A 26565-nucleotide genomic window follows, 5' to 3' on the forward strand; every position below is an offset into this window, starting at 1 on the left:
CCATTTCACTCAGAAATTTATTCAACAAACTAAGGTTATTCAACACTAAAAAACGTTCGACTACTTAAGCAAATCTAATAATTTAATGGACTCTATGAAACAAAAAATGAAATCATAAATGAAATAATGAGATATATGAACATAAAACAACACTTTTCATAAGAAATGGATCAAACACAGTTCCAAGAGTTCACTCTAACAAGTATGGTTTGAAGTGTGGTTCACTATAAAACCCCACTCTAATAAGTGTGGTTTGCAACAAACAAACTCTCGCTCCCACTAGCACCGTGAACATCCCCACAGTACTGTCCCAGGCAGGCCATGTGGTTGGCGTAGGCCCGTTTCTGGAGCTCTTTCTGTGCTGCTCCAACGTTTTCCTGCTTTCCTTGCCAAGCTTTGAGGACACTGGCTTGCAGAGCTCTTCCGTAGGAGAAAGCTAGCTTCCAGGGTTTGCGACCTGAGGGTGGGTACATTTTAGATTAAGATGGTCATGCTTCGTAATTACGTTATGAATTGTAGCTTTGATAACACATATGAACATCATTGTAGCCATTTCACTAAAGACCCTGAACATCAAAATGTGCTATTTCTTCGTAATGAGCATAGCGTCTACAGCATGCATACCTTCAATCGTCCCGCTTGGATGCAACGAATTTTCGTGGTATACTGTCGAAAAAATGGCTAGAACATGTGTTTCCAAACGAAAAAATCCCAATTATTATATGACACTCAATATGAGACAACAAGGAATTTGCCCTTTATAATTGAACTGTAAAATACAGAGTTAAGATAACATACCAGGATCCTGGTATTGGTTGATTGCGTTGAGGTTGAGGGTGGCGTTCTCCTCACTCTGACCACCAGACAGGAATGTAATTCCAACAACAGCTGCGGGAACTGTCCTCTGTAGGGCTGAGGGAAAGTGCTATATTTAGATCAGGAATAATTTATTTCCCCTATTAATTAAGTCAAATAAAGCGCCCTTTTCATGCCATAAATTTTATAATTTCTACGGCCTAACAAATATAAAATTACGTGCGCGCTGTATAAAACTACCAGGCGCGCGTTGCTACAAAATGTTTTAGTAGACCTCGTGCAGATAGAATATGCAAGAATAACAACGTGGCTCTAGAAGAAATGGGAGAACGAGATGACGTTAGCAAACCATCCCGCACCATAATGACACTTGACATAACATTATTCTTGTCCTAATTTCCGTGGTATATTCCAGAACAATACTAATATCGCCAACCCATCGACACAAAAGCCACTGCTTCTTACTTTAATAAAATCATATTGCAGTCACACTGCGTGTCCCATGAAATTATCTTGTACGATCTTTGATTGAGAGATCGTACGTGAATCTTAAGTCAAAGATACTGATCGGTGTGATATTCAACATTTCCCAACGACGCTAAGAAATGTGAAATATCCCGCCACAATTTGACACCTCTGTGCTCTGTCTACCGCAAAACAACCGGAGTGATTTGTTTACCCAAGGGTGTCCTAACTATCTAGTATCTAGTACGTAAATACGGGTCTTTCTGGATGTTCCCTACAACATTAGTCCTACCAAAGTTAGTTATGGTTGCCACGTATTCCGTGCAGATCACATTTAGCAGCAGGTAACCGAATAAAGATTTCCCGGGTGAGTGCCGTAGTAATTTGTACCTTGAAGCCTCAGTCGGCGCTAGACCCAGAAATTAGAATACAAGACAACAGAAGAGCAAGGATTGAAGATATTATGAAATTTGTGACGTAATAAACCCGCAGGTAATGAATAGTGAGTTAGTCTTTATAATAACGTACGTGGGGTAGCACAAATAACATTGTGTTTATTTTGTGAAACTATGCGTACTCCTAGTATTATTAATACCCACTGCAAACTTACAGCACCAGATGTTGTCAGGATATTAAACATACTATGTACATGTGATGAGTAACGTTACAAATTAGTGGTGGGCAAGCCTGGTTCTGACAGTAACATACTGCTCAAGTTCAACATGGCCATTACAATTAGTTCTTGGTAGAGCATTCATAACCACTGATGTGGAATTATTTCTACTTTTCTGAAAGGCGGTAGAATATTCAAAACTGTGCTGCTGTGCCGATTTAGAATTTTCAACTTGTGTACTATATGAGGGTCAGAATAAAAGATCTTAGTAATAAATACCACAGGCCACAGCTGTCACTAAGCAACACTGTAACATCGTCCAGATCATTCGATTGATAAGAATAACATGCAGCAGAGTGATATAATATTAGGAGTCCTAAAACTTTATTCATTTCTACGAAAATAGGACCATCAAAAATTATCTAAAATTATCTAGAAGGTTCAAGTAGAGCATAATATCATATTATATTTGTTCCAGAACTTCCAAGAAGTTCTTACGCGATCTTATCATGCTTATAATCATAATATTAAGGTATTATTAACTTAACTAAGTCGGCTTATCAACATTTTATTATGATTATGATGATCAATTTCTTGAACGTTCTGGAACATACCACCGACCTATAATAGCTATGTAAGACACTCAAAATCCATTTTTGCAGTATAAATACACGGTTTCATTTCATATTCTTATGAACATAATTCTAGAAGGTTGCAGAACAAACATCACTGAGCTGCGGTTCCTAATAGCATTGTAATGCCATTATTATGAGACGAGTAAGATGAGAGTCGCGTATAATCGTGGAACATAATACATATTATAATGCCCAACCAAACGGTAGTCTCGGTAATGTGTGATTTGTACTCTATAAATTCAATATAAATGAGTTCTAGGTGGTTTTGGAACTTAGCTATTCCTCGCGTTAAGTGATTTCCAGAAGGTTGTAGAACATTCCTAACATACTGGACCCAAATGAGGCGTGATCAGAACTAAATCTGGGGGAATTTGTGAAGTGTAAAGAACCTGCTCCATTCCATTAATTATAAACACAATTCTAGAAGGTTTTAAAAGATACTAAACTGATGTTCCCTACGAAGATTACACTGTAATGTTCATTAATAATTCACACATAATTATGTAAAATGTTAAACTCATAGCTAAACGGTACTGACGGTCGTGATTTATCCTTTAAAGAAACTCTGTACAGCGTTTACACAAAATCTAGCCACTAGGAAGACACATTACATATACTACCTAATATATTGTGATGTGTAATACCTAATATCTATAAACTTTGGAGACTATCGATCTTGGATTCTTGATTTAAGTGCATTCTAGAAGTAGAACTAGCAGAGAGAGCGAGAAATGTTACAAAATATACGGCGCTTGAAGAAACTGGTTTAATCTTTTAATGACCTTTCAAGTTAAGATGAAGGAGATTATTTGCATTAGTCAGTTTTTATAGTATATTTGGCGAGTCAAATCAAACTCTTTTCTTCCAGATAAGAAAAGGAAAAGAAATCCAAGCTACTTTTACCGCATCATATTGCGGGTAATCGACTACCACCAATAGGATACGTGTCACCAGTAACAACTGACTCATCAGATTGTGACGGATAGACAATTTAAATTTGGTCCCCCATTATCAAATTTTGTATTATAACTGGGTTGATTTCTGATTGATAACGCTGCTTATCTTTTAAAAGCAACACAATTTTCTGGGTTACATGGCCGATAAGAAGTTTTTTAAGCACATTTATAGATTTATCTATACTTTAACAGTTTTGATACATTACATGGCTGATGGCACATTTTAGGATTGAATTAACATTGTTATTAAAATGCTCATTGTGGCCATTATCGAAATAAGATATCAACCTTTAAAAATATAATATATGATAGAGTCAAATTCTGGTAGGATATTTTTATTTCTCGCATAACATTTGATGGCTTGATGCCTTCGCTAATACCGTTATCCCAAAATTGAAGCGAAGTACGAGGAAGGCTTTGATGTGGTTAGCGAGATATTTCCAATTCATGTAATATTCATCGACACTTTGCCCGATTAGTTGATTCCACCAGGAGATGGGATCAAGCTACAATAAAGATAAGGATCCTAAAGTTCTAATCCCAATTACTAACAAAAGATTTCACTGGCTGCTAAAATATTTGCTGCCTTATCAAGCGGTGGCGTGAGAGGGAACTGTAAGTGCCGGTCTCTACTCACGCCACAATCAGCAAGAAAGAAAGGTGAACATCAAAAACCACAAAGCGGGAAAACTTGAATACTCACTTAAAAGTTTCAATTCTCTCTACATTACTATGTAACGATTATCTTCACGCTCTCAAGTCTCATAATGTATTAAGAAAAACAAAGATTCCAAGCCCCATTTGGTTGTTCCAAAAACAATATAATACTCACTGATAACAGTGGCCTCAGCAACTTGCTCAGGAGTAGCCTGTTCAGGGCACTGCATACCAGCTGTAACCATGTTGGGTTTTCAGCAGAGACCCCTCCAGGTAGAGGTGATGGTCACTGCACGCCTGGGGATTGTTAGTTAATTGGGTAATTAAATACCGGGTAATTGGCTTATTGGGCAGTTACAGGCCAGGTAAACTGTACCGATTAAGTGAAAAATTTTTTGTTTGAGAGAAAGAAAGAGACATTAGACATAAAATTGAAATACTATCAATGTATAATGGACGTGTGCCATGGAAAGAGTTTTATTGACGCTCAGGCCTGAGCAGGGTTAAAAGTAAACAAGTAATGAGCGAGTCGTGTACTTTGTAGGTAGCAGCAAGTACTTTCTCGGTGACTTCCTGGCAACGAGCCAGAGTGTGTGTACCGTCACAGAGCACCTCCGGTTCCACAATTGGGACCAAACCCTCTTGTTGACAGATAGTTGCGTATCTGGCCAGAGTAACAGCGTTCTCTTGGATTGCTAGCTCTGTTAGATGTGTCATGATTAGTTTGTTATACTTTCTGCTTCACAGGCTGTAAAGGTATTTTAGTTAAATAATTTCTTGAGTTTACAATTCAGGCTACATTTTTCAGCTCAGATCAAAATAGCAACAATATAATGGTATTAATTAAACACAAACCAGAGGGAATGTTATCTCCGATCTTGATAACAGCTCTCCACTTAGCAAACTGAGCACCAGCTTGTTTGTACTTCTTACATCGTTCCGCCAGTCCGTCAAGTCCTTGAGTAACACCCTCCCCACCATTGGTTCCGGGCAACATTACAATACCCTTATCTACCTTGATACCTGGGCAAATGGATTGTTAAGTTTTTTACTTTTTAATTACATTGAAAGTACAGTATCATTAATTCTATGAAGTATAGATGAAAGAGTTTCTGTTCAATTTTAATCAGACCACCAGCCCACAAGTTGACCTTGTTCAATCTTTAATATCTATAAGACTGGCATCACGAGACATGACTTCAGCTTACCAGGGATGATGCCTTGATCTCGGAGTAGTTTCACCATTGAGACACCACTGGACGAATTCTGGAACAAAGTTTCTTCAAAGAGAATACATCCTCCCAGACTCGAGCCAGCGTTTGCCTCCTTTGGTAGAGTGAAGAGTAGTTCTCTGTAAGCTCTTCTGTTGTCCTGCGGAGTTCACAGTCAGTATATTTAATAAAATAGGGTAAATCAATTTGTGATTTCGTCACAGAACAATAATGATATCAACCCCATACATAAATTCAAGACAACTTTGGTATTCTAACAACATTACCTCAGTGTTCTCTACACCAATTCCACCCAAACGTTTTCCAATAGTTCCAGTGCTCTCATCAGCTGCTAGAATTCCTTTTCCATTCTCGACAATGGACCGTGCGATTTGTCGCAGTTCCTTCTTCTGGGCAGGAGAGAGAGCTTGTGGCTGAGACATCCTGGATGCACAATGATCACACTTACAAGGGAATATCATGCGGTAATATTTTGTGACATTATTGTAAAGTTTTAATAAGACAACCATTTATATTTATTATTATCTATAGTTTATGCAATCAAACAATCAAATTAATAAAACACGAAATTAAATTGGGTACACTACCATTTAAACAATGAATAGAAACGAATATTTAACGAATATTTATACATCAAGACCAAATAATGAGGCACTAGGGTGCATAACCTGGGCAGTTATCTAGCTACAGTTACACATGCCAATTATATAAAATCTTAAATCAAAACAGTGAAAAATGTTATCTTGAACAACAAATGAAAGATTAGATGTAAAAATGTCGTCATACTTAATAAAGATCGAAATTAATCAATTCAATTATTCTATACCTTACTCGGGATTATTATGACCGGGATAAAGTGGCGGGTTTAGTGTAATTTCGCCATATTTTTCCCGAACCACATTTTCACCGGTCGTTAATAAACCCGCCGTCTCAGCTTTTAGGGTTCCCGAGGGGTATGGGTGCTCATATTTTAATCGTTGTCTAATATTCACTAAAGAAGACTATTGGGACACTTGTTGTAGGTTTTTCGACTTCATTTGGCTAAAATTGCAAAAAATTCACCTTTTTGCCCAATTCTTGTCATATAATATCCTTATTGTCTAAGTTGATTTAAATATGCCAATTTTTAATTTCTTAGGTATTGACTATCTCTACATAATGAAATAGGACTCCAAGTAAAAGTAACAGTTAAATTAAAACTTGAATTAATTAAAACTGTCAATAACATGAATCAGTTTCATCAGTCATCAGTGAACGATGCATTCTTTCGAAGATTTTCTACAAATTGAGTCATAATGGTTATTTGATACACGTAAACATTTAATGCTAATTCAAAACAACGAATTTGCTAGAGTGCTAGACTACCAACACGTTATTTCTGTCTACTTTCTGTCTACTTTCAACAATTATTGATAATTCGACTTGTTTCACGCGAAAATTTCTAAACTTGCTTATCTCTAATAAGGAAATTTACATCTGAGACAAAATTTTTGAATCTAAAATTGAAAGGTTGGACACCGGTAAAATGGCGACCGGGAAAATGTGGTGGGTTTTGAGCAATTTCGCCATATTTTTCCCGAACCATATTTTAACCGGTCGTCAATAAACCCGTCGTAATAATCCCGAGTAAGGTAAATATCAATAAATTAATATATTGTTAAACAATTATACAGTAAAACCCCAATTTATCGTACACCTTCCCCTTCCTCAGAACATTTTTAGAACATATCTAAATTTTAGTTTTATAAACGGGATCATGATGTTAAGAAAGTTTGTCAGGCTTCGCCTATCTACACAGTACCCAGGTAACTTTACTGCTTGTCAACCATAACCCTTGAACTTATACTGTGCAAGGAGAAACTACCTCAATTCCCAAAAATTTGGGCGACAAAAAATTTGAGCGGGCCTCTCGCCCAAATTTTTTGCAGACCAAATTAATTGCATAAATCTTTTCCGTCTGCTAAATTTTTTGCTAACCAAACTTTTGGCATTTGGCCTGTGGCCCTGAAATTTATAGAAAGATGGCTTTTACTTCATATCCAAGTGAAATAATATTTGAAATTTTAGTTTTCTAATCTGTCATTCATGGCTTGACCAAGTAAAAAGGCTTATATTTTAAATGAATAGAAATAACTGGAATAGCTAACAGCTACTAATAAAACAAATGGCTAGAGGTACGGATAACTAAAGATTGAAACAAGATCTGCAAATGGATTATCATCCACCGTAAAGTCTGATCTACAAGCATCAGTTATACCCGACTTCTCAAAGCCTTTCCTTATGTCATCTGGCCTCCCTTTTAAATATACAAAAAGTTCGTTGATCCAACGAGCGTGTACTTCACGGATCACTGTCAAGCGGGTATCAATTTTCACATTGTCTGATGAAACTCCTCCATTGAGCTGACACACCTACATGCTTAAAATTGAAAGCAAAATGACTGGAATAATAAGGAACAATAATGAACTAAGGCAAATATCTAACTGAAATTTTTAGTGGAAAATCGTTCATTTTTCGAAGAATTTGTGCCCAAATTTTCGGTCGCCCAAATGAGTTCAAATTTTCTGCCCAAATTTTTCGGGCTCAAATAAATTGTGCTCAATATAATGGCACACAAATTTTTGGGAACTAAGGTATGTGATCCGACCGGGACTTCGATTTACCAAACACCCTAATTTACCATTTTCCTATCTCCCAAACTGTACGGTAAATTGGGCTTTCACTGTACTTCCTAAAAGTAAAAAAGTATCTTACATAGGTTTATCAGAGAGCGCTGCAACACCAGGCAATGCTTTGCCTTCCAATAATTCCAGACTTGCTCCTCCTCCAGTACTAATGTGAGAAAACTTATCGGCAGAGCTAAATTTAGTGACACAAGTAGCGGTATCACCCCCACCAATAATGCTAACACATCCTTCTTTAGTAACTTTCTCAACTCCCTCTAACACTCCTTTTGTTCCTGCTGAAAACTTTTCAAACTCGAACACGCCCATTGGTCCATTCCAGACAATGATCTTAGCGCGTGAGATGACCTCTTGAAACTGTTTAACACTGTTAGGTCCAACATCAAGTCCCATACCAACAGCAATGCCTTCATCTCTAGTGCAAGTTTTGCTAGGTGTATCAGGACTGAAAGATTCTCCAGTCACATAGTCTGTAGGAAGATGTATCTTTACCCCTTTCTCAGCTGCTTTAGCCATTATTTGTGGGATTATTTCTGCTCCTTTTGCGTCAAACAGTGAGCCTCCTGTTAAAAAAACAGAATTTAAGTTAAGTTGTTGTTATTCGAAAATATCATTCAATGAATGTTACACTCAATGCTATATACAGGATTAATTAGGATTATTCAGATTCAATTGGTGAATTCGATTTTAAAATATCCATGCCCCATCCATGCTCATTCATTCAATTAATTAATTTGCATTAAATTCAATTTACCTATTTCCATGTTGTGCAGAACTTTCTCAAATGTAAAGGCCATCCCTCCTCCAATGATCATCTCATCTACTTTATCCATCAGGTTCATAATCAATTGTATTTTATCTTCCACTTTGGCACCTCCCATAATACTAAGAAAAGGTCTAGGAGGACTCTCCATAGCTTTGGAAAAGTAGGTCAATTCCTTGTTCAACAAGCCTCCAGCAGCACGCTGCTGGCACTTGAAACCAACCATAGAGCTGTGTGCACGATGTGCAGTGCCAAATGCATCATTCACATACACATCACCTAGTTCAGAGAGCTGGGATCTGAACTTAGCAACAGACTCTGGACTGGACTTCACTTTATTCTTGTTTTCATCAACAGATGAGCCTTCCTCCTCAGGATGAAATCTGAGGTTCTCCAGCAAAATAACAGTTCCCTTGGGTGCTCCATTTACAGCACTTGTTACCTTCTCACCCACACAGTCCTCTAAAAACACCACATTGCAAGACAAAATATCCTTCAATGCAGCAGCTACAGGGCGCAAGCTCAGAGAGCTGGTAACTTTACCATTAGGGCGACCCAGGTGACTAGCAAGAACTAAAGTGCGACAGTTGGAGTTAAGGATGTGCTGTATTGTGGGCACTGCTTCATTTATCCGTTGTAAGTTGGTAATCGTATGTGTTTTCTTGTCTAATGGAACATTGAAATCTACTCGTAGGAACACACGTTTATTGGAGAAATCTACGTCTTTGTAGGAGAGTTTGTTCTTGAGGGACATAGCTGCTATGGTAATACAGTTTGTAAAAATGTAGTTCTTAACATCCGCAAAATTTCTGGACCTGTTATAATTGACGAGAACCTATCATGGGAAGATCACATTAATATAAAGCTCTTAAGCGAACTCTAAATCATTCCACATCCACTTTATGTAGACTTCGCTGCTCCCTTCCAGAATTTCTACATCAAAAATTATATTATACTCTATTCGAATCACATCTTTCCTACTGTATATCTGTATGGGGTGGGGCAGCTAAGCAACGTATAAGCTCAATATTTACTGCTCAGAAGTACTGTCTCAGAGTACTATTTGGTGATAGGCTGGCGTACCTTGATAAGTTTAAGACTTGTGCACGTACTAGGCCTATAGGACACCAGAAACTTGACCAAACATTTTTCATAAAAGAACACACCAAACCGATATTCAAGCATAATAATATTCTAGCTATACAAAATCTCTATACATACCACAGTTACCTCGAGCTCTACAAGATAATGAAATTCCGTGCTCCAATATCCCTAGATATGAGGGTTACACATGTTCGTCGAGGAAACCCTGCCTTCTAATCTGTCAGGTAGACCCACCTGACAACCACAACACTAGATCAACCAAAATTTTTAACATTTTAACCCCAAAGTTCAGAATGACTGACTTTACTACTAGTGTAATGTGCTTGCGAGGAAAACTTAAACGTGCGCTATTATGGTGTTTATTAAAAACGTTTTCGAGAATGTATTAGAAAATTTTTATTTTTGAGATATTTATCAACAAACGTATTTAAGATTATTTTATTTTTTCGATATCTTTGGGATATTTGAAATTGACTCTATCTTACTGATGCTATTATATTATTAATTCTTTTAATTTATGAAACATTGTTATGTGTTAACCGTATACGATTTTAACTGGATTTGAAATTTTCACATAGAATTGGGTTTTTCAACTTTTGAAGAGAGTTTGGTGCTTCAAATATTATAATTTGGTACCAAAAGTGAAACAAATTTAGTGAAACAAATTTAAAATTTTATCCTTTATTTTACAATCATAATATAATAATATTTATAAGCCTCAGTTTTAAAAGTTTTAAATTTTAATATATTCACATTTCTATTTAAAATTCAATTTAATGTATAAGTCAATAACTGGCCGCCAAAGCCGCGCATTCTTGAAAACAGGATTAAATTGTTTATGATTATACGTCAAATAGAAATAAATTTAAACTATCCGTGGTTTTTTTAAAAAAAATTATAATCTTACCTAAATTCAAAGCCTTGCTCTAACCAGAGCCCTCTCGCTTGCAGTAGTACGCGTAGGCACATGGCTATGTGAATTCAAAGCCAGCTTTGTAAAATTTACTATTAGATCATAATATATCGTCAATTCTCAATATTTACAATGCAACATTTCATTAATTTACATACAAGCGTACTCCAGCCCCTGCACGCATCCGTTCTTATGCGGCGCGGCTCAAGCCGCGCACGCACGTATTATTTTATACTTTTTGCTTTCTAATAAATATCGTGTCAATGTGTACGTCTAAATGTTCATGTTTTGTGTAAACCGAATCCAATCGAGATTAGTGACAAGGATAAGGATCCAAGTGCCTGTACGGCTTTTTCGGACCCCTGTGGACCACTACTCTTGAAATCGCTCTGCAACTATTGAACATTTATAACTGTTATAAATACCCCGCTGTGCAGGGTATATTATATTTTAGTTTGTGAAGCGTTTAAAAATTACGAGTATCACCCGTTAAGTCACACACAAGAAAAACTTCATGATTATGCATCGTTCACTATGTCTTGTCCTCACAACAAATAATACCACTTCTGATATAATATCGTCTCTTCAAATCATTCTTTGCCTTCTCTTTCATCTCCAAAACGAGCAAATGATGTCTGGCCAGGAAATCGTTTGGACAATGGTTCCCTGGGAGGCAATATTTTGCACCAGTGGTTGACCAGATTGACCCATATGTCACATGTGGTTATCGTAACGTTGTTTTGATGTGTGCGATTAATGATCTTAAAAAACCTGAGATCAAGAATACAGCTGATATTAAACGAAATGTATTTATTCCCTTTATTAAAAAGATTGAGAAAATTCATGCTATTAACCCTAAGGCACATGTATATGTTTGTCCAGCCCTGCCTACAAAGCTTGCTGAACTGAATAGAAAAGTTGTTTGCTTTAACCGCCTTATTCTGACATGGCTGATCCCTTCAAATTTTGGTGTGACTTACGTTGATGGGTTCGGTGGGTTCTGTGATGATGCTGGGCTTCTTAGCCAACAGTTCTCCAGAAACATCGGCCGAGACCAGCGACCAGATTATCTCCACCTTAACTGGAGGGGTACAGCTAAACTAGGCACTTTGATTCGTAACACAGTGCTTCTTAGAATGAATGGAGGAGTTGATAGAAGGAAAAGGAGAACAGACGAGGTTGATGGACGCTCATATCGGAACGTGTTGAGTGGGACGGGTTCTACTACTGCTGCTGAGTCTCGACACCAGGATGGTTACCAGCCATTCTGACTCCCCTGAGTAAAGAGGTATGCCTAGTCTGTGCGAAGTTCATTAACGTAGGACAATTCATTGTTGAATGCTGTGAATGCGACTGCCCAATGCACCATAAGTGCTATACCAAATCCATTAACAATGACACATTATCTGACGATTTTTACTGTCCCAAGTGCGTACATTTAGCAGTTATTCGTTACAATCCATTTCGACTTGCATGCACTAATTTAAGTGATATTGAAAGTAGTGAAGTGGATGACACTATCATAAAAGTAGATCAAATACTAAATAACTGCGTATCGTACAATGTCAAGGAATTCAACAAAGCACTAGATAATCAAATGAATGAATTTTCATCGCTTCTCTTCCAAAACATCGACGGCAATAAGTCAAATTTCGACACTTTCGCTATTGAATCCCATAGGCTCACCAAGAAATTCTCGATCATAGCCTTAGCGGAAACAAATGAAGGTCCTGAATCCAGCAGTTTGTATCAATTAACTGGATACAACAGTTTCTACCAAAACACAATACCAGATAAAAAAAAGGGCACTGGAGTGGCTCTCTATGTTTGTGACACTCTTAGTGCCAGAGTAAACGGCAATGTATCCCATATCACTGAACATTTAGAAACTCTTTTTGTGGCCGTAAGTAGTACAACTTCCCCAGTAACAGTTGGTGTAATGTACCGTCCTCCAAGTGGTAATGTCAATGTTGCACTATCTGAACTCTCTGACATCCTTGACAGTCTCCCCAAGTGTAGTTACCTAGCGGGTGATTTTAACATTGATTTACACGATAAGAATAGCACAATCGTACAACGCTATGAAGAAATACTATTAAGTAAAGGATTTTTCCCCCTAATTTCGTTAGCAACACATGAGAAACCAGGCTGCAAAGCATCCTGTATTGATAACATAATAACTAACGACGTAGAGAGTATAGTAGCTTCTGGAATACTGACTGACCGTATATCACACCACTCACCCATCTTCCAAATCTTTGATAGAAACTTGGACTCTAGCAGAATTGACCTGAAATACAAACAGTATTATGATTACAACAAACCGAATGTAAAAGCTTTTTTACAGACTCTGGAACATGATCTCAATAATAATGTTATCGACAATTTTACAACATTTCACGACATATTTAAGGACTGTATAGATAGAACTTGTAAGTTAGAAACCCCTAAATGCTCTAAAAGAACAGCACTGAACAACCCATGGATTACACCAGACCTTGTGGGCAAAATTTCATATCAGCACGAACTTTACGATAAATGGGTAAAGGTCAGAAAAGTTAAATGTAAATTTGGGGAAATTGAAAATAAAGGGGGGACATGCCAATGCCCAATATGTTGCTCAAAACGTGACAAGTATAAAAAATACAGTGACTGCAGGCGGAAGGTCAAAAAAGATCGCCGCAATGCTCAATCTAAGTTCTATGGTGGAAAATTTGCAGAGTTGCACGGAAACAGTAAAAAGACGTGGGAATTAATTAACCAAATACGGGGTAAACGAAAACGACAAACCAAACCTCTATTTACTATCAATAATGAAAAAATTACTAATCGTAGGGTAATAGCTAATGAGTTTAATAAGTACTTTGTCTCCCTAGCTTCTAATCTTAACGAGGCATACAATGAAATCGGCGAACTATTAATTAATGGCATCCCCAGTATCTATGACTACCTACCAAAATCCAACACGACCAGTATTTACATGCATGATTGTACAATCGATGAAGTATGTAAAATAATATCAGAATTGAAAAATGGCAAATCGTCTGATATCCCAATACATGTTGTAAAAGCGTCATCCAGAATTATCGCCCCCCTATTATCTGTACTATACAATGAATGTTTGAAGGAGGGAATATTCCCGGACGATTTAAAGATTGGCAGGATCAGTCCCATATACAAGAAAGAAAATGAAGAATTACTTGAAAACTATAGACCAGTCTCTACCTTAGCCGTATTTGGTAAGTTATTCGAGAAAATTATATATAGTAGGCTATACAGCTTTTTCCAGTCACAAAATATGATCTATGAAAATCAGTATGGATTCCGTAAAAATCACTCTACTAGTCATGCCCTGAATTTCTCAGTGAATTATATAGAATCATGCCTTAATAAAAAGCAGCACGTGCTCGGAATATTCATTGATCTAAGCAAAGCATTCGATACCATCTCAGCTGACAAATTACTGAGTAAGCTAGATAATTACGGAATTCGAGGCAATGCCAACAAACTCATTGCTAGTTATCTCTCTAATAGATATCAATACGTCTCGGTCCTAGGAGAAGAGTCTGACAAGCTTCCAGTTCTCTTTGGAGTACCCCAGGGATCTTGTCTTGGTCCGTTACTATTTATTATTTATATCAACGACCTATATAGGGCAACTGAACTAGGCAAGTTCATTCTATTTGCTGACGATACAAATATATTTGTCGCGGATGAATGTAAGATAAAGTTATATGAACGAGCAAACCAAATTCTCAAACTGGTACAACTGTATATGAAATGTAATCTCCTGCATATTAACATTAAGAAATGCTGTTACATTCACTTTAAACCAACGAATAGAAAAAGCAAGGTAGAACATAATGAAGAAGAACACGTACTTACTCTAAACAATGTAGTAATAAAGCAAGTCAAAAAGGTGAAGTTTCTTGGTGTTATTATTGATGATCAGCTTAAATGGGATGCTCATATACGGTCGCTCAACACAAAGCTGAAATGTGAAAGTGGGAAAATTTGTAGAATACGGCACATTATTCCAGAAAAACTCTACAAAGAACTGTACTACACACTATTTGAATCACACTTGCGATTTGGGATATCAGTATGGGGTGGCCTTAGTAACAACAGGCTTGAACCAATATTTATCACTCAGAAGAAATGTGTTAGAATACTATTTGGTAACCGAGAGGCGTACTTAGAAAAGTTTAGAACTTGTGCTAGAACACGAAGTAAAGACAAGCAAAAATTAGGAAGCGACTTCTATGAAAAACAGCACACAAAACCGCTATTTAAGAAAAATGGTTTACTAACCATACACAGTTTGTTCAAACACACATGTTTATTGGAAATGTTCAAAATCAATAAATTAGAATCCCCAGTCCCACTCCTAAATCTATTTAACAGATCATCAAGACGTGCTGATCGATTCATCACTCCAACCCCATCCACCTCCTTCATATATCAATCGACAAAAATGTGGAACGATTGTAGAAACACTGCTAGCAATATCAACTTCTCTACATCAACGAACCTTGTGAAATCCACAATAAAAAAGGAGTTACTCGGCATGCAGTCCAGGTACGACGAAATAGATTGGTGTGAACTGAACTTCGATTCCAACGAACTGAAATTCTAATGTCTACTCAATGAAGATATGCTGAGCGCTAAAGCCGATTGAAATGTTAATGTCTAAAGTATAAAATTTCGGCGGTCACGCCGCGCATTTTGCGCGCTGTGCCGCTATTTTTGGCCCATCTTATCAGATATTATTTACAATGTACTCGCACAGTACATGCAGGGCATGCCTCAAGATCATATTAGTGTAGGAATCATTATGTTTTCAACAATTCATTATATGTCGAATTCAGCAGTGGGTCCTCTCTTCGTCCGGTTTGTGTGTTTGTCGCCTGTCTGGACTCTCGTAGTCATGTAATTTTTAATTTTTAATTTCTAATTTGTTATTTTAATTTTAATCTTAATTTTTCAATTTTCTAAATGTGTGTTCTGCTCCGGGACTCGATTACCGTATCGGCTTTCTTGAGACTGTAAATTTGGAAAGCCAACTATGCGGGGCGCCTGCCCACCGGCACTGAAGAGTGATCAAAGAATTAACTAAAATTTCCTAATATAACGATTGAATATAGAGTTGTTTAACCGGCGCGGCCATGGGTGTGTGGCCTAGCTTTGGCTGCACACCTATGACTGCGCTGTTGCTGGTGGACAGGCGCAGTTTTTGTTGTGCAGTAGTGTTGCAAGAGAATAAAACCAACTTATTATGTACTAAATGGAATCAAGAATATTATTGACTATATTTGATAACGATGAATTGTAAATTTCGATCAATTTATATTTTTCGGTCTCCAATTATTGAACTGCGGAAGCTGGTTGCCTCAACAATGTTGACTATGCATGGTATGACTGAATTGTAAAAACGTGATAATTGAACGAAAAATAAATGATGAACATGATTCAAAAACTGTAAACCACCAAATGAATTATCGCTTAAATTTAAATAAGTATTTAAACAAAAACCACCATGTGCCGTTAAGCAGCAGGGCGCGGCTCATCTGGGCCACAGCAAATCGGCGAAAATGGGTTCGAAAAAGCCACTATTGGCACTCGAGTCCTTGATCTTTCCGATGGTTCACTGGGGCTTTTGAGCTGCCGTCCTTCAGCTTCTGTAAACTGAAATTACTACCAATCCAAGTTGAAGCAATCAGCCGACGCGCGGCTTTTATGGTTATATATGATATGTTTAATCTGTAATAAAGATCAAAATTCAAATTTGTTTCTCAAAAATTTGTTTCTCAATGATAATAATTGTCAAATGACGTTATAAAAGTCTATTTAATGGCGCTTATTAAATAGACTATTGATAAATTAGTTATTAAAAGTTGCCTCTAAGTGTGAAAAATACAAATTCACCGTGCAGAACAAATTTGTATCACGTTGCGACCCCCACGGTCGTTTCACTATGTCCTGACGATACAGGGGGAGCCGCGCACTTCGTGCGCGGCGGGTCATACAACGTATGACAAGAACAAATGACGAAAATTAACGGGTGATATACTCTTAAAATATTTGTTTCAAATATATTAGAGAGACCGTCAACCAGTCCAACTCGGTGCGCTTCTTGTTGAGTTAAAAACATACAACACATAAAGGTCAACAAATATATATTTTTAAATTAAGTATAACAAAATTTAAGTAAAATAGCTGATTGCGACAATTAAAAAATTATTTCGAAATAACTGAAACTGCACTGGAAGTTATACATATATATAATATGCCAAGTACTATAAAATTGCAATTTTTGCGCAAACAAGGCGCGCGGTGACCAAGCGTCGTGACATGAAATATTTTTAGCTAAAATTATTTCGCAGTGAATTTGTATTATTCAATTTTTTGTACCAAATTTATCAATATCAAACTTCGGAGGTAAAACATTTTTGCTAACTCATGGCCCTTATTACATAAACAATAAAATTTCGTTTTATATTTTGATGATTTTCCGTTTATCAAAGCTTTCTTTGGGAATAGAACTTTGAATACCTCAATTGTGTCTTGTGCCATCCTAAGTAGATCTGTATGCTGTAAGATCATGCAATGGTCATTGAATATAAATTCAGTCAAAACAGTGAAATTTCGGTCAAGGGGACGGCATGGCAGAAAAGCTTCCTTTTGCTTTTAATCTTCGAAAATCTAGAATAAAAATGTGTCAAACAGTATGTAATTATATACTGTTTGACACATTTTCATATATATACACATTTTCATATATATACAATAAATTAAGTAAATTGATGCAATTGGCAGAGGTAACGGAAATTTTCCACTGCTACCAATATTATATATGAAATATCAACAATCAGTTATTATTATATACACGTCTAGTCCATCTTAGGGGCAGGGATGAGGTTGTAAGAGACTTCTGACAAAGTTGTCTCATATTCTTTTGTCTCTGTAACCTCGTAGAGCGATGAGTGTTGTCCTTAACATGGCGAATCTTATTCTAGTCCTCACATGCCTTACCACATCGCAATATCTTTTTTTCCTTTTCCTGGCTATGAAGTCTGCTACTCTGTTTACAAACCGCTTACACTCCTTGGACATGCCTCCAGTTGTGAGAAATACAGCCGGGTAAAGGTGAAGGATAGGGGTAAAGTGTAGTGGTGAAGGTGGCCTTCTCCACGTTCAACACTCTCTCCCTTTTTCTTCTTCTCGTTCTCTTCGTATACTTCTTGAAGAGTTTTTGTCCTGTTTGATAAGCAATTGGGGTGTGAAACCCTTATGCCAAGAAAATCTCTTTTTATATTGTGACGATTTTCCGTTTATCAAAGCTTTCTTTGGGAATAATAATAAATTTTTTTAAAGAATACTAATTTGAATTTATATCTTTATTACAGATTATACCTATCATAGATAACCATAAAAGCCGCGCGTCAGCTGATTGCCTCAACTTGGATTAATAGTAATTTCAGTTGACTGAAGCTGAAGGACGGTAGTTCAAAAGGCCCAGTGCACCATCGACAAGATCAAGGACTCGAGTGCCAATAATGGCTTTTCTGAACTTATTTTCGCCGATTTACTCAGTGGTCCTAGTGAGCTGCGTCCTACTGCTAAATGGCACATGACAGTTTTTGTTTTAATGCTTATTAATTTAAACAATAATTCAGTTGATGGTAACCTTTCTTGGATATCTTCTTGTTAGGTGTATCTGCCTTATTTAGTCAGGATTTAACTTGCAGCTAAAAACTTCTGTTTTTACTCCAGTCAAAGGGAGATGCACGATCTCTACTGTCATTTAGGTATCATTTACTGTTGAGCATAAGGGTTAGATTTAAATTATTTAACCTTTTGGTGCTGTATAAAAATAACATTAATTTATTATTATTATTATATGGTTTATAAATTATAAATGATGTTTCTTTTTCGACTAATAATCACGGCTTGAAAATTCAGTCATCCTCAGTGGCCCTGTAATAATAAATAAATAAAAATTCAGTCAAAACAGTGAAATTTGGGTCGCAGAAAGCTGAAATTCAAATATATCCTATTAGTAGGACATATTCGAAATTTTCATTGCATCAAAGTTTTCTCCGGATATACTGCTTCCAGAAGTGGCGTAACATTGCCTGTTGGTGCCACCCCCGCTGAAAAAGCGCCTCCCTGTTGGCGCCCCTTCCCCTTTTGGCGCCCCTCCCTAAAATTGAACAAATTAGATGATTTTAGAGGGTACGCCGGTAAAATCTCTAATTTAAACTGTGTTTCTAGAGCAAAACGTGCAGTTTTGCTAGTACCGTAGTTTAACTTTTTCCAAATTGTCCCACATTCAAACAATGATTTGGCATCTAAGATGGTACCCCCGGGGTCGACGGTGCCCTTTGTTACGCCACTGTCTTCCTGACTCCAGTACCTTGATGGCGACTTGTGCAGTGGCGTAACGTTGCCTGTTGGCGCCCCCCTGCCGAAAAGGCGCCCCCCTGTTGGCGCCCCCTCTCCTTTTGGTGCCCCTCCCTAAAATTAAACAAATTAGGCGATTTAAGAGGATACGCCGGTAAAATCTCTAAAAAAGTGTGTATCTAGAGCAAAACGCGCAGTTTTGCTAGTACTTTAGTTAAGTTTTCGAAATTGTCCCACATTCAAACGACGATTTGGCGCCCCCCTAAGACGGCGCCCCCCTGCACAGCGGGGTCAGCAGGGCCCTTCGTTACGCCACTGGACTTGTGTCACTCTCACTGATTGGTCACTGGTCAAAATTTCAGTCAAAATCGCGAAATTTCAGTCAAGGGGACGGCGGAAAAGCTCCTCTTCAAAAATCTTCAAAAATCTCTTCTTATATTCTGATAATTTTCCGTTTATCAAAGCTTTCTTTGGGAATAGAACTTTGAGTACCTCAATCTTGTGCCATCCTCAGTAAGATGGTCATTGAAGAAAAATGAATTAAGTCAAAACAGTGAACAGAAATCACTTGCTATGTTAACCATGTAAATTATCATAATTTATATTTCGGACTTTATGGCTGAGATTGCTTTTGGTTCAAAATTCAAAGAGAACGAAGAATATTTCATTTCCTGTTCAGCAAACATACAATAATGAAATAGATTAGTCTTCCAGCTCATTGTTAAATGTTAATCAATCAAACCGCAAATATAAATGAATATGCAAGTGATTTACCATCAGGCTCTTAAAGGTTGCGCATAAATAATAGGTGCTTACATCAGTTGACAATCATCCACTATAAGGCTAAAACTCCAATACTTTTAGCCTTATGAAGGATGATTGTCATGATATCTGTGAAACCTGACCACATGTTATTTATGAACCACCAGTAGTTTCATTCCAAAATTCGAACAAAAAACCCAAATTTTAAACGTTTGACTTTTATAACAGATAGTGTTTTGATTGAACTTTTCTCACTTTAAGGTAGAATGTCGTATCTGATTCTGGGTGGCTGTGGGTTTATCGGCAGGAACTTAGTATCCCACTTACTGGACAATGAACTTGCTGAAACTATTGTTGTCATCGACAAGGTATGTGTTTCTAGTGTAAACTCGTTTAGTTCATTAGTCAATTAAATGTATTTTAGTGTCCGTTTTATTTATTTTACTTTAGATTCCCTAAATTTTTTGATATTCGAAAAATTTCCAAATATGGTAAAATCATTTCTTTAAAAGCGGAGTCCATGAAATTAATGGAATGTGGTACTGGACTCACAGTAATGTGACACAATAATCAGTAAAATATGTAACCTGGCTGTAAATGCTGTATCCTAATATGATCTAATAGTTGTCGTGATACAACCTGGCTAGCTTTGATTTTCTCTGCGGAGAAAACGGTATAGGCAGGGGTCAGGGAAAATGTTGTTGTGATTTTAATTTACAGCTTATATAGTACGGCAAGGGAGAAATTTATTGCCATATTTGATTTTATCTTCAGACCGAAAGAAAAATTATCAGTTAAAATCTAGCTATAACTTCCGTTATTTATCATCTGACCTGCTTTGAAAGCAAATGGGGTTCGATCAAATCTAGTTAAAGTTATTAAGTTATGGCTGTTTTGTAAAATAATAAAATTGTAAAATGTGTAAAAACTGTCATTTTTGGGACATAGCGATTGAAATTTCTGTATGCAATAGAATTATACATCCTTGTTTCCTTTTAACTAACCATTACTGTAGCAAGTATCTGTTCTACTCACTCTATTCTTAAAGTTAGCGTGTATTCACACAAAAAAGAGTTGTGGTACACTGTATAATACTACAGGGTTTGAAATTCATGATTACACAATTTATAACCGTGTGCTATCATTACTTCCTTAAATGTGATCTCATATTTTAGCAGTACAGGTTGTAGCAATGTTGGGTGTGCTGTGTGCTCAAGTCACGATTTGGGTGGCTTTTTTGAGTGGGTACGCCGTTTTCATCCCTAGTTTTAGTACAGTGCTGGGCTTTTGACACGTGAGGTTATATTGAGGCTTGGTTTGCTGGCTATTTGGAGCTAGGGTGACATGTTAGTTTCATCTTAATAACCAGGAGAATGATCTATTTTCTGGACTATTCTTCAACAGAAAATCAAATCATAATAAATGTTTAATAACACAACTATTTAAGATAAAACTTATACTCTGCAGTGTTTAATATAAACCTCCCAGAAATGTACTTGTATATTGTATAGTGTATACTTGGTATGGATGGACTGGACACCTATGCTTGAAAAATGTCGGTAATAATAATGCATAATATGAAACCAAATATTTAAAGATCTGACACCAATTATGACTAAAATAGTTTATCGATAAAGTTTCTCAAGTTCGTGAAGTGACGGTTTGAATAGAAAAGTTTTTAGAAGAGCAAAAAACAAATTCCTTTCACATAAAAAGTAAATATTATAAGTACCCTATGTACTTCCATTCACTTACATGGTTTTGATTTTACCTACACCTAGAACAGTTTGATAGGTAGGATGTCAATCTATTTTTATTACTAATATACTTACAAATAGCCATTAGGTTTAAGCTTGTTCCCAATGAATCTATATTACTAAATACAAATATTTGACGTTGTCGTCTAGACTTGAGACCAGGTACACATGATATTATAGTACCATCACGTTAGCTAGAATATTGCACAATATCGAAACTTTCCTTTTCCAATTTACGAACTTAATTCTCTACATCAGCTTTAAAACCACTGAAAGAACTATTAATTCGTGAGCTAAACGGTCTGGCTTATTATAGGCATTATTATGAAATTGACCTTTTTGAATATCACTATCTAAAAAGGAATAGGTGTCAATGAAATAATATTTCGAACCATTTTATGAGCTCTAAATATTCTACTATCCTTGTATGTGCTACTATCCTTGTATGTGCTACTATCCTTGTATGTGCTTGTATGTGACTGCATTTGAGCATTATGTAATATGTGCTCAAATGCAAATGTAATATTTGTACGGGACCACTTTTAGTACTGACACGACTACCACTATAACTAGTTTCTCGTCGTAGAGTTGCGACATTTTGCAGATCTGCGATATTGGTACGCTCTAGCCCAGATCTCTGAGTATGCAATATGTTACACAATCGCACTGCAATATTGCATTTTACTGGAGTGGATTGAGGCTGTCTCAGCTGCGAATTATTACTTTGGTAAAAATTCAAATTTCTTTTCAATAAAATGTAATATCGTGTATTGCCATGTTCACGTAAGTGAATACGGAGGTCTAAGATCTCAAAATATAGTGCGTTATTTGTATTAATTTGGGTTTACTTAAACTTGCAAAGGAGTAATGAATGAGAGCAAGCAAATGTTCTACCATATTTGCCTCCCAATTCCCTTGTAAATTTGCTCGATCTTCTTAATTTAATGTATCGTAATGAAGATAACTTGAAATAATCTAATTACATGGTCGTCATTAACTGTGACAGTGACAGTAACCTTAAGTGTAATAATAATTTGTACCAGATCTTAACATTAAATATCCTCTAAACTAAGGGCTTCTTGTTGATAAGATATTAGGTATATATATTATCTGGATCAGATTACTACTCACTTGCTGCAATGTAGTGGAAGAGAGCCCAGGTCAATGATGCTGGACTAAAGCCAAGCGATGATGATTAATAAAGAACAATGTTACTTGTTAGACTGGCAGATGTTTGACAAGATGATGGTTGCCAATATTGTTGTACAATTATAAAATATGCAGCAGTTTGGTGGTTGTAACCTTAGATTAGATAGGGTAATGGCTCGGTTACAATTATCAAGTTAGTCACGCCACATGGCGAGTGCATGTCTCACCGCACCAATATACTTGTAATAGGATATTACAGCTGTAGTCTTCACTAACTACTCAATACTCCTTTATCTTTAGTTAAACCCTCAAGGACTGGCTACGAGTCACTGAACATGTTCAGATATGTGGTACAGTGGTTTTATGGTAATATGGTATGTATGGTATGTGGTAATATAGTGGTATGAATAGTAGCTTCTCCTAACGCTCCTTTATAATATAACATTATAAGAACTGTAACAGAAGAGCATCTGTGTAAATGACTTCCTCGTGTTGTTAACCTATTGTATCAGGTATATAAAATATAGATGTAGACTTATGTTCCTTATTAGCGAGCATTCTCATTCGCTCTCGAGAAAACCAGACTTACTCAAGAATGCACATGTTCTGTACTTCTGTATTTTGTTAGGAAGATGGAAATTTAAACAGAGCATACTTCATTGTATACCGTTTAGTCAGGGTACGTATAAAGTGGTTTGAAGAGAGCCAAATGAAGTGGTACAAATTAAAAAGAGTGCTCATTGCCGCGTGTTCATACTATTTTACTGCAGGAGATGTACCTTCACCACGTGACCAAGCGAGATCTTCTGCAGATCTTTGCACTCTCTGTGTACATAATGCATCCATAAAGGTCATTTCTTAGGAGGAACTTAATTGGCTCCCTTGCTTGGTAATTATCGACTATTATATTGTGTTAGTGAATGCTGGCTCCATCAAAATCTCAGTACCGTTATTGCTTTGTTTTTATGATATGCTAAGTGAACTGATTTTAGTTAAGAATAGCAGAATCCCTGAAGATATGGTTCACATTAGCCATAAAATAGATAAAACAGTTACAATTTCACACCTTTATTTATCTTTTAGTCGTTTAATTTGTCGTGAAATAACACCAGGTTACTTTTTGCGACATCCAGAGTATAGTCCTGGTGTGTATTGAAGATCACACTCGTCTTGGTGGTCATTGTTTAGCCCATTAACTTACATCTGTCATTTACTGGACCACTTAATTCCCATGACAACAGATTAATCTCAGTTATTTTACAAATTCACGTGACTTACAGGCGAAACTTGCTAGAAAATCAGACCATGGTAAAAGTTAGGAAATATGGTTTGAACTTTACGCAAGACGCGGAATTTTAATTTGGTACTTGCGCACGCGAAGTCTCGAGCGCGCTCATGCCGATCTGTATATTATACCTTAGAATCTAGCTTAGCTGCATGCTGCACTTACCGCATTAACGAACAGCTAGCCAGCTGCAGATCGTTTCATATAACTCAGTAGACTGTTCTGTTACTCGTTCAATTAGGAAAACTTGATGTTGTACATAGACGGCATCTGCATTACATTTACAACAATAGATACGCTGGCATTATTTCGAATATAAATCTTTATAAACACTACAACAGATAAGCACAGAGATCAGAACTTTCTGCTATTAGGTGGAGCGTTGTCGATATAGAATACATGCTGAGATGTCCAGTTGATGTCTACGATGGATGAACCCGTTTTTCAGTTCTTAAATGTCGTGCTTAAAATCATATTGATTCACTTTGAATTTGAAAATTAACTGTCTTAAATAAATACTTCTTCTCATTACAAAATTAACAGTCCAATAAATTGTAAATTTGCCAAGGTAAACGTATATTTACTATCGTAATTAAGTTAGCTCAAACCTTCATTCTGATAAACATAAAATCCACATCCTACGGAAGTCATTTTTGGCTATTAAAGACCCCTCCCTTCCGAAAGCCATTTTACTTATAGCTATTATGTATGAATTACCAACTTACCAAGCAACCTCCTCTTAGCCTTGCCCCAGACTGGCATACATATCATGTGAATTTATATGTGAACCAACATGTGAACCAACATGTGAACCAATATGTGAACCAACATGTGAACCAACATGTGAACCAACATGTGAACCAACATGTGAAACATCCCTAAGGGTACTTTGGGAACCTGTGAATTCTCTGCTTTTTAAGAATCTCAATGAAACCATAGAGTCTATCACACGCTTTTTCCCCACTGATATCTTTGAAATCCATGATTTAATTACAAATGATCTACTTATGTAGACTATGGCGTTCGTTGTGGAGTTCAAACATACGCTAACAGAAAAGGAGAAGTTCAGCAAATGATAACGTCCCTCCTCTTCGACATCAGCTCCATGGAATGCGTTTAAGTAACCATCAAAAGCAGTGGTTCCGGTTGTCATTTGGAGGAATGCAAATATCGTGTACACAACGAGCGGAGCATTAAACAGGGCATAAGCTAATGTCAGCATTATGATAGTGATTGTAGCATTGTTCTTCAACCTGCTCCTGCGTGAAGAATGCAGACCCCGATGTAACTTCGCATCCCTTTGCCTGGAGCTGTAGAGAGACCTAATAGAGATGCCACATGAAGGTAAAACCACAACCAGAGGTGCAAGAAACTCAAATACTCCGATGATGAAATAGTGTGAATATCCATACCATGTGTAATCATAACAGGTAACCCCCGCTTCGTCGTACGTATATAGAGTTCCAAACCAAAACGGCACCGAACTTTGTACCAGCATGAGGAAGATATATCCAAAAATAAGATATAGTGGACCTTTACGGTTTGTTTTCTTTAAAGGGAACACGACCGCAATCATCCTGCTGACACACAGGACTGCGATAATGAACACTGAAACTCTCATGGCAGTGTTCCAGACCAGACCCCAGATCGAGCAGAAGATATCCGACCTAAACATCACAGGATTTCTGTTATCCAGGTAGCTGATTGTGGTCGGGAAGTGGGCGGTAATAATGGTGATGTCCACGACACTGATAAGCAGGTAGAGCATAAAACTGAGATTTCTTTTTCCAGTGTAGGTGAGGAAGTATATTTGCATTATCAGGTTAAGAGGTAGACCAATAAGAATGCTAGCCATAGAGATCGTCCCTAGCACAGCGTCACCAGGATCAATTGGTCTTCTAATTCTCATCATAGTCGTCATAGTCGTTGTAGTGGTCATTGTCGCTAAAAGTTGGGTAACATTAGATGCAACTTACATATGATACTGACAAAATAATTTAGTTGCAAATAAACCCAGGGTTAAGGTTTGGCTGATAAATCATCCATTGCGTTTAATTGAACGTCATTATTACGTAACTTTGATTTAAGAGACCAAGAATTTTTCATGCAATTAAGCAGCTAGAATGTTTCAAGCAGGGTCGGGTATAATTATTTGAACTTTAGAAACATTTCACAAATAATCTAAAATCTTACGTATAATCTCTAAGTACTACAATTAGGCAAAACGTCACAATGCACGAATAATTATGTGAAAAAATGTCAACATCGGTCAGCAAAATATATCAAACGAAGAAATGTGTGACCGTGACAAATAAAGTTAGAGAAAACACGATGAAATAATATAACAATCGTTTAGTTATTTAGAGTCTTT

At 36.8% G+C, this 26565-nt stretch overlaps 2 protein-coding genes and 2 long non-coding RNA genes across 7 annotated transcripts in view; 2 read left to right on the forward strand and 2 right to left on the reverse strand.

Moving 5' to 3' along the window:
• LOC134812277 (dTDP-D-glucose 4,6-dehydratase-like) overlaps positions 1-26565 on the forward strand; it is a 263853-nt gene that overhangs the window by 217157 nt on the left and 20131 nt on the right. Inside the window, exon 2 of one of the 2 annotated variants that reach the window (XM_063819619.1) lies at positions 20269-20371. In XM_063819619.1, coding sequence (XP_063675689.1) covers positions 20270-20371 — 102 coding nt within the window. In that variant the 5' untranslated portion in view covers position 20269. Of the gene's footprint in view, positions 1-20264; positions 20372-26565 lie in introns of those variants that run through there. The other variant, XM_063819618.1, reaches the window with a different exon arrangement.
• Positions 4-9576, reverse strand: LOC134812956 (uncharacterized). Its single transcript, XM_063820589.1, is given in 10 exon segments — positions 4-457; positions 799-912; positions 4318-4396; positions 4398-4439; positions 4680-4843; positions 4998-5165; positions 5351-5513; positions 5641-5797; positions 8129-8621; positions 8813-9576. Coding segments are annotated over 10 exon segments (2361 nt in total). The 5' UTR covers position 9576; the 3' UTR covers positions 4-239.
• On the reverse strand, positions 11634-15453 carry LOC134812959 (uncharacterized). 3 transcript variants are annotated; one of them, XR_010159978.1, is made up of 3 exons: positions 15370-15453; positions 13024-13128; positions 11634-12861 (listed from the first exon to the last, which is right to left on the reverse strand). It is a non-coding gene; the product is annotated as an uncharacterized LOC134812959 (long non-coding RNA). The 3 variants fall into 3 exon arrangements; XR_010159977.1 differs by lacking the exon at positions 15370-15453 and adding an exon at positions 15150-15247; XR_010159976.1 differs by lacking the exon at positions 15370-15453 and adding an exon at positions 14724-15025.
• Positions 12036-15464, forward strand: LOC134812961 (uncharacterized). The gene is made up of 2 exons (XR_010159979.1): positions 12036-12126; positions 15243-15464. It is a non-coding gene; the product is annotated as an uncharacterized LOC134812961 (long non-coding RNA).

The sequence above is a fragment of the Bolinopsis microptera genome, chromosome 3, assembly GCF_026151205.1.
Source record: "Bolinopsis microptera isolate Bmic1 chromosome 3, MBARI_Bmic_1.0, whole genome shotgun sequence".
Taxonomy (NCBI): Eukaryota; Metazoa; Ctenophora; class Tentaculata; order Lobata; family Bolinopsidae; genus Bolinopsis; species Bolinopsis microptera.